At 35.7% G+C, this 9,606-nt stretch overlaps 1 protein-coding gene across 1 annotated transcript; it reads left to right on the top strand.

Annotated features, from left to right (window-relative positions):
• Positions 1 to 269: 269 nt before the first annotated feature.
• On the top strand, positions 270 to 7,663 carry LOC129005499 (uncharacterized). The gene is made up of 5 exons (XM_054434403.1): positions 270 to 295; positions 768 to 828; positions 2,314 to 2,379; positions 5,322 to 5,540; positions 6,912 to 7,663. Exons 4-5 carry the CDS (start codon positions 5,362 to 5,364, stop codon positions 7,582 to 7,584), a joined length of 852 nt encoding a protein of 283 aa, XP_054290378.1. The 5' UTR covers positions 270 to 295; positions 768 to 828; positions 2,314 to 2,379; positions 5,322 to 5,361; the 3' UTR covers positions 7,585 to 7,663.
• The last annotated feature ends 1,943 nt before the right edge of the window (positions 7,664 to 9,606 follow it).

The raw sequence follows: 9,606 nt of genomic DNA, 5'->3' as shown, positions 1-9,606 counted from the left end.
CGCAAAGATGTGAGTGTTAAAAGAAAATCATGTCAATAATTATTATACTCATAAAAGTTTATCTATGGACTCGTTAACAGCTTGAAATTCAAAGAAAGTTAATGTGGCTCATGAAAAAATGCGTACAAGATACCTTCCCATGTGCCTTTTTATCAATATAATTTTACCGAAGTTTTGTAGATCATTCATTGATGCTGGAACAATTTTTAAATTTATGGAAAAAAACAAAATCAGGACCACTCCAGTTCCACTCGATCCTAAATTTTTCAAGAGTCTCGAGTACCTGCCAAAAATGGTAATTATTGAGCCAGGTTAGTTCTTATTTTGCAATAACATCTCAAGTAACTTCTTAAAAATAAAATATGCATAGACTATGTTACATGACTTTTACTAATGCACTTGTAATATGTTTTACATAGAAAAAATAATTAAACACAGACAGACAGCAGTGCTGTGTGTTTAGCATATGTTCTGGCGTGCACTGTTAGGAGTGCCGTATAGTTATGGTGCACACCGCAGCAGCTCACAAGTGTGGTAAGTACTGGTAGCCAACGGTGAGGAGCCAAGGATGGCAGCGAATCGAACATCAAGCATGTTTATAGCAGCAGGTCGTGGAACCTTTCTTTGACAGCCTATATTTATTCTATTTGTCTATGCTTTTAACAAAAGTACACAAAAGGTATTAGTATTAGTGTTAAAGTAAAAGAAATATGTTAAATTATGTGTATAGGAACTTTTTTAAATCCAAGCATTGATATTTTCCACAGATGGAGTGTTATGGCCATTTGAGGTAGAAACTGGTGTTGTCAAACCGTTCAACATTACTGAGTAAGTTTGCTTACTTAAGATAATCTTATAAAAAAAATCACTAATTTTACAGTATTCCTTTGTTATTAAAACCACAAGTCTCAATAATTAAAATACATGACATTATACAAGTTTATATAAAATTTATTTGACCTTTAAATAAACTGGGAAGCTTGAACACATTAAACTAGGTCCACAAAATAACTTAAAACCCACTCATTTTAGCACGTAATTTCCAAATTTGTTTGGGGGGGGGAACCCCGTGCCCCCTCCTTTGCCTCCTCGACCCTTGGTGACCCTCCTCAAAATATATGTCTACAACCATGTTGAAAAGGATGTTTTTTTCAAACTAGAAATTTTAAACCTTGTCACACTACTGGTAGTAAACATTGAACCTGACTAACTTGATAATTTGTGGACCCAGAAGTACTCAAGTTTGGGAGTTGTTGAGTTATCCGGAACATTAAAATTTTTAATAGGTTTTAAAAAATGAATACTACTATAACAGACTAATTTTTACAAATAAATTTATTACCTACTGGATTATGAAGAGTATTTTTACATAAAGAGTAAACAACCTTCAAAGAATTGTCAAATATTTCAAACAAAGTGTTCTGATATAATTGCTTGAAAAGTTGAATCCGCTCGTAAGACTGTTGACTGTCGTGTCAGGTTTTACTGTTTATCTAAAAAATATTGGCGCAGAATTCCTTCATATTATTTATAATGTGAGCATGTAAGTTACTACCAAAATATGTTGTAAATAAGATTTAGAACAAATACATAATTCTTTGTTTGAAGTTCATTGTTGGTGATGGTGAGTTAATGTTGTTCAAAGGTTTATTGCGGACATTTTCCATCACGAAAGTAAAAAACAATACACAACGTTTCGGGATCTGGAATCTGATCCCGTCTTCAGGTGAAAAAAAACTTAACTAACACATTACAACTAACAATACACAAACGCCCAACCTAAGTTGGAATACACTACCGAGGGTAGTAGTCAAAAATATGCACTGTATAGCAGTCAAGTCATGATACAACATGCAATTAATAACAAATCACAAAACACTATAATCTATAAAAAGTTTACGTACAAAAAACTCACACAATGGAACACTAACAACACCGTACGCTATGACTCCACCAATGAAACTGAACCAACATGGCTGACCAATCGGAAACACGGAGACAACAGAAATGGCTTCCGGTCCCTGGAAAAGTAAAACCAACAGAATGGCGGAGCGATGTACGATGATATTTTTGACTACTACCCTCGGTAGTGTATTCCAACTTAGGTTGGGCGTTTGTGTATTGTTAGTTGTAATGTGTTAGTTAAGTTTTTTCACCTGAAGACGGGATCAGATTCCAGATCCCGAAACGTTGTGTATTGTTTTTTACTTTCGTGATGGAAAATGTCCGCAATAAACCTTTGAAATACATAATTGTTATTCTTGTGTGTTTAACTTGAAAAGTTGTTACAGAGTCGTTATTTAAAACCTATAGGTATGAAGCCTCGACAGAACTACCGAAGAAAAAACATCTATTATGGAGTGAAGACCTCTCTATCGAGTATGTATGGGAATTAATTACTATAATAATACACGTAACATTTATTTTACAGTGGGTGTCAATGGATTTAATTTTCAATAAAAATTATCCCTCTGATTAATCGTTCTTTTAAATTAAAGCTTTGGAAGTTGAGGTTTGCTTGAAAAGTCTGATGACTGATAATGTTGATTGTGGATATTTATAGGCATATCTCCATTCATACTTGGCTTAAAATACCTACTTTGTATGGTCGCCATTTCAATGAAAAGTATTAAAAAACTATTAAAAAGCGTATCATTTTAAATGTTTTATTGTTTGAACAAATGATTTGTGCAAGAATATACATGTCTGGACCTTTCCTGTGTTCGTACACAGTACTAGCAAGAGGTGTTTACTGTAGTATTGTGAATACATAACACACTACTCCAATAGAATAAGAATGTCTCACATTCAATTGCTTTTATATATACAACTGGCACACCCCATCGTGTCTTGGATCATAAAAATTTTAATTAAGCTAAATGTATAATCCAATAAAAAAAAATTATAAAAAAAATAACAGATATAGTTTGAAATTAAAATTTATTTTCATTACCATACACCCATAGTCAATGATAAAGCTTCATAAATTATATTTTATTTATTGGTACTGAACACTGGTTTTAATAGAACTCACCATGAAAACCCAAAACTAACATAAACACAACAAACAATAATAATAATAAATATTACATCATCTGATTTAAGACAGAATAAATGTCACATGTCCTTTTTTTCAATTTCAATCTTTTTTCTTTTCCATTTTAAATTGTCTCAGTTGGCACCGGTTTCTTCTGAAAACTGCTCCGCTGTCCATTTGTACCAAATAGGAATTCGGGCTTTTGTGTTTCTTGACAACTTTTCCTTATATTGTATTCAACAAAGGTAGTTAAATGTATGTGACTGCTGAAGTTAAACTAAGGGAGAACTTCGCTTCATTTAAAACTTTAACAAAGCTAGTTCCACCAGGAGATTCGGACTAAACTCTGAAACCACCTACATAAGGTTTTTGACCAGATTCCCATTGTATTTCCTTTCACTCAAAATCATTCACCTTATAAATCTTTAAGATCATTCACAGAAGATTTTAGGTTATTTTTGGATAAATTTAATGAACATCTACCTAAACAGTCAACACAAAAATCTAACTCAGCATATGCCGACCATTTGATTGATAACAACTTAAGCTATACTAACATCCATAATAATTTATAAATACTCCATAAATGCAATAAAGAGCCATTCATGACAACAATCGGGGAATTCAAAATTTACAAGGCCATAAAACAGGACCTGCAAAATGTTTTGTATGACAAGCTCTCTTTCGTATCAAAAATTTGGAATTCCCTTAGATACCTACCTACATATTCTGTAGCATGTGGCTTGCGTAAAAGAAAACATACTTTGACGAGAAAGTTTTTTTTCTATAAAGATCAGCACAGCAGTAGGCATTATTCAGTTATTTATCTAAAATTAGATCCAAAATAAAAATAGATTTTCCCCCTCTAAGAGTCGATTCATATTCTTTTGAAAGATGTACCTACTGTACTAATTTTAATTACCTAGACTCTAGACATAGTCATAGACCAAAGCAATACAGATAAGGCTCTTATTAGACGAGGCAGCCAAGTTGCGCAACCAGCCGGGCAGCCAGTCGCCTGTCTGGCTGCCTAGCGTAGCAACCAGTAGAGCAACCGGTAGAGCAGCCACAGGGCAGCCACAAAATTACCAACTAGGCTAGTCTCTTGTTGACAGTGGAACAGTGTTGGTGGAACAGTTCTGTTGGGGAGAGATGCTGTCAGAATGCGAGATGAATATTTGCTTCTTCTGCTACTCATGAAAAAGAGAAGATGAAGGAAGAGAATAATGCATATATATCCTATTCTTTCATCAAGAACAGAAAAATGATTATATTACACCAATTACACAATTATATTACAAGAATACTGAGGAAAACAACACACAATGATGTGACAGGCAGAGATGAACGCACTTCCACGAGTGATTATCTACTACTGATGTGTGTGGCAGAGAGCGACTGGCTGCCCAGTGTAATAAGATCCGTAAGCTACACAGGAGCGCGACCAGACCGAGCAGCCAGTGGTTGCCTGTGCGGTCGCCGGGCTCGGCAACCAGCCGGCAGCCAAACAGTGGCTGCGCAACTGGCTGCCCTCGTGTAATAAGCTCCATAAGAACCAATGCCCAGTGACTAGCTGGCCGACTGGCTGCCCGGCTGGCTGCGCAACTTGGCTGCCTCGTCTAATAAGGGCCTAAGAAACAAAAATTGAATCAAGGATTCTCAGTGGCAACCAATGCTACTGGTCTCTAAAACATCCTAAAAAGCAAAATTCTCTCCACGAAAACTGAAATGAAGGTCTATAAAATATAATATTAGTACCTAGTTATATATGGATCAGAAACCTGGGTATTGTCCAAACATGATGAAAAGAGATTGATAACTATATTGAAAATAAAATGCCTACTTAGAAGGATATTGGGACCGATAGTAAAAGATGGAATATGGAGAATAAGAACAAACAAAGAATCGAGAGACATCTATCTATAAGGACAAAGACATTATAGCTTTAATCAAAAGCAAAATACTAATATGGGCAAGACACATCTATACAAGATACATCCATACAAGACACATCTATACAAGACAAGGGAGTCAAATTTTTAAGAGTAGTTTTAGACGCAGTTCCTGCAGGGAGGCGACCACTGGGCAGACCGAGATTGCGGTGATGGGACCAAAGACATGAGAAGAATGAATGTTACGGAAGAACTGATGGAAGACCGAGGAAGATGGAGAAAAGCTGTTGGCGAGGCCAAATACCTGCTTAGGTTTGAGTGGCCAACTAGGTAAGGTAAGGCAAGGTAAGATCTGAAATAACAAACTAATAACAAATAAAATTTTCTTGCAGACATATAGAACTAACTGACCACAACAGAAAACTATTGAAAATGCACAATGATGCTACAAGGGCTATTGTGTATCTGATTAAAAAAAGGATAAAGGTGGCGGTCGCCCAAACAACAAAAGAAATCATCATAATGAGACATTTATTACATCTGTTCGATATTGACCATCTTTTTGACTTCATGGAGTTGGATATGGATTCTCCTGTGAATCATGTTAAAATGTAAGTTCTCTCAATTGTTTTTTTATTACTTTTTTAAGATGTTTAGCCTCTGGCCTGTTTGTAGAACATAAGCAAAGACTGGCTGGGTAGCTGAAAGTTTATTGTGCTCGCCCATCAAACAATGGTTGCCAGATTGATCCTGAGAAATGTTCGTAACTTTTTGATGGTTCAAAACTGGATCACTCACTCCAATCTACACTCTGAAAATACGCACATAGGTGGCATCCCCATCCCAATGATTTATAGTTGATAACAGTTAATAGGTGTAAACAAATCTTTAAAATCCTTTAATGTAAAGTGTTATTAATATTTTCAAATAATATATACTGTATTGTTTTGTAATTAATCCCCTCAGGGGTAGTTGTCTGTAAAATACAAGGGAGGCCTCTTGTGGGTTGGTGACCATGAGGTACCCTAGCCAACCCCCAGATCCTTCCTCTTCTTTGTTCTGGTTTCTATGGCCAGCATACTACATCTTTTGCTGGCTCTTCTTTCTTCTTTGATTTCCTATTGAAAAACTCTTCTTCCCTTCTTCCTTCCTTTGCCTATTTATCAGCCGAACTTCAGTGGTGTAAAGCGATCCGTGCTAAAGAGGTGAATACCACCGTGCTCCCAAGTGGTGTGGTTTGTACAAAGCCTCTAGGATTCCAGGCGACTTGCTAGAGTAACAGAGTATGAGGTGCTCTGCCTGGGATCGACCTTCAGCCTCACAGCAGTTGTCTGGTGAGAACGTTATGGTTTCTAGAAAACCTAAACCCTACCAGAACCCTCAAAGACAATATCTCGAGAATACCCATATTTGATGACACCCCAAAGACCAGAGGAACACGTACCAGGCCAAACTTTGGGTCTGTATGTCAAAACGAGTGTGGCCAAGCGCCCTAGGAGGTGCAACGGTCACTCCACCATCGGCAATAGGAGGCATTCAAAGAAGGCCAGAGATTCAACCCGTAGGTCTGATGAGGGTCAAGATGCAGGGATATTTCAACAAACACCTTCAAACTCTGGGAATCATCACATCATTCTGGATTACTACAGGCTTTGGGGCTAAAGGGCACTGTTTGGTCAAAATCAGCCAGGTGATTAATCAGACGCTAACATTCGGCAAAGCTCCCGGACCTGGTCAAGGACACAGCACGGGCATAGCATCTAGTTGGTAGCAAGTGGGACATGCACAATAAGCGTCGGTTGAAGTGCTATAGCATAGGACCCTGAGTCCGTCCCTTCTCAATACAATACAATACAATTTGTAATTGATTGAGAAAAAAATCAATTTCTTTAATCTTATTTTTAACTACTCATCATTATATTTTAATACAAATTAAAATTGTAATGCCTTGAATGGATTTTTTTAACGGTAATTATTTTCAGAATCAAAGAAGAATCTGGGTTCGACTATCAGGATCTCATATATTTTGGAACAAACAAAACCGTTTTAAATGAAATTAAAGAAGCATTAAATGTGACAACTATTCATGTCAACTCTGAAACAGGGATCAGTTTCAAACACATATATCAAGCTGTGTATATTTATAATATCAAGCCCTATATGAAAGTAGTCCGAGGTGAGCTTAAACTTTTTGGTAAAATTGTTTCTGACGAAGAATTTGAAATTAAGCCCCTGGCTCAAAAGAGGAAAAGTAAAAGAGGGACAAATTCAAAACAATTTCGACAATTTTCCCCAACACTTGGATCATCCTTTAATGTAACAAAGAAAATCACTAGAAACATAAATTTTACAGCACATAAAGTAATGAAGCCTAGAAAACAATCACCGAAGGGGATGAAGAATGGCAGATCAAGAATATTGACAACAAAATCACAAATATTGTTTAAAAGTAAAACTGATCAAATAAGCAAAGAGATTATTACAAGAGTATCTGGAAATGAACAAAAAACAGTGAATTCAACTCATAGTAACATTAAAGGATGTAGTAGAAAATCTAGAAAGAAAGGTGAAACACCATTTATGCCTAAATTAGAACCCTTAAGCAAATTTTTGAAGAATGTAAAAAATCAGAAGAAAAAATACTTGAAAAATTAAACCTCAAAGTAATTTAAAAAAATGGTAAATTTACATTTGAACTTTAGTTGAAATAGAAATATGGGTTCCATCAATTTTATTCAAGCCTATTGAGTCTATTTTGTAAATAAAAACATGTTCCTATCTAAGTCTACAATTTTTCCCCAACTGACCAATATATTTTCTTTCAAACTATTCTAAATACCAACACCACAGAAATCCAGATATCTCTGGTTTTCCTGATATTTTTCTTTTGTAATAAGCCTTTAAAATGAGGTGTCACTCACTGTGCTTTAAGTCTACAATTTTAAAGCTACTGCCCTAAAATATGGCCTTGCCAAAATACCCCATCTTGGTATTTTGGGCAAAATTTTAGAATCAAACCAGTAATTTCACTTTTATACTAAAGACTTTTAATATGTAGGTTGAAATTGTCAATTTACGTGTTTCATTTAATTTGATATCACAGACGATTTCTTAAGATTAAACTTTAGAAATGACAAATTGTTAACAAAAACCATCTTCTTTATTTCTTTCATCAAACAGCAACTTTACCTTATCTCCTTTCACTCCTGCACGGAGCATAGGGCCTCCACGAAACAACACCATCGGACTCGGTTGGCAGCCAAGGCTCTCACTTCCCTTCAGTTTTTCCCTGCATCTTTTATTTCTTCTTCTATAGTTCTTCTCCAGGTCATTCTAGGCCTTCCTCTTCGTCTATGCCCCTGGGGATTCCAGCTCAAGGCCTGCCTCTCTACAGCATCTGGATCTTTACAAAGAGTGTGTCCAATCCATCGCCACTTGCGTTTTTTAATCTGTATATCTACAGGTCTTCATCTGCAGCTTTCCACAGCTCTCTGTTTGAAATAACCTCCGGCCAGTAGATCTTCAGTATTTTCCTCAAACATCTGTTGATGAAAACTTGGAGCTTTTGAGTCAGATGAAGATGAAGATGAAGATACCTTCCAAGTCTCACACCCATATAGCAACACAGACTTGACGTGTTGCTACCAAATATCTTCAACTTGGTTCTGGCCGAAATGTCACGAGCCTTACACACTGGATCAAACAGCAACACTCTGATCCATTATATTTTTTAACAAAACAATTAAAACATATGACTGTTTATTATTTATATTAATCAGTAAACAGTCTATTGGCAAACTTATATTGAAATATCTTTATTTATATAACTCATTAAACTAATTCTGTTTAAATAGGGAATAAATGTGATATTTTTAAGGAGACATTTTAGTTTAAATCAAATCAGGCAAATGGAAATTCGCTAAGTCTGCAGGTTTGCTGCGGCGGGGGTATTTTTTGTTAGTGCTAAAGCTGTTTAGCTGCTAACTCATGTTTCCAAATTTTTATTTTATTTATATAAATGTCATCATATTTACTTTTTGTTTAATATAAAACAGATTGTAAATAACACTTTGTTAAAAAAAAAAAAAAAAAAAAAAAAAAAAAAACAACAACAACAACAACAATGCAGAGTTCGCAACTGCAACTGTTGAAAGAAACTACTATTGTTGACTATTGGATACAGTTTATTTCTATCGAACCTGGTCCAAAAAAGTTAAGGCCTTCTTCTGTGCATGTGGAAGCAGGTAAGCAGAGGTTCCCGTGGGTAGAGAACGTCGAGCAGTCTCTTTGACTGTAAAACAAATTTCACAAAGAGTAATTACTTACCATTTAAGCAGTTACTGTCATGACATAAAGTTCGTGTTCCTTTTTTGAACTAGATATCCTCATTCTTTCTAAGATACGTTGATTAACAACAATGCATGTAAACGTCACTATTTAGGTAATAACTTACAGTATTTGCTTTATGGAAATGCACTACTTTGTCATTTGCATTATTTGTTGCCAAACAAGCCGCATTATATGATTATGATTTCGACGGGTTTCACTTCACCCACGTTTAACCAAGTACGAGGCATGTTTTTTTTTAAGTAAAGTACCGTTTTTAAAGTCCTCCGTTCCAGCACTGCGATTGGCATTTTCAACATTTGTGCTGTGTATGGGCATCTATTGGTAAGA

Source organism: Macrosteles quadrilineatus, unplaced genomic scaffold, assembly GCF_028750875.1.
Source record: "Macrosteles quadrilineatus isolate MER2022 unplaced genomic scaffold, UCM_ALF_1.0 Scaffold_22__1_contigs__length_1958994, whole genome shotgun sequence".
Classification (NCBI taxonomy): domain Eukaryota; kingdom Metazoa; phylum Arthropoda; class Insecta; order Hemiptera; family Cicadellidae; genus Macrosteles; species Macrosteles quadrilineatus.
The sequence above is the reverse complement of the archived record's forward strand: the minus strand, read 5'-3'. Positions and strand labels throughout refer to the sequence as shown.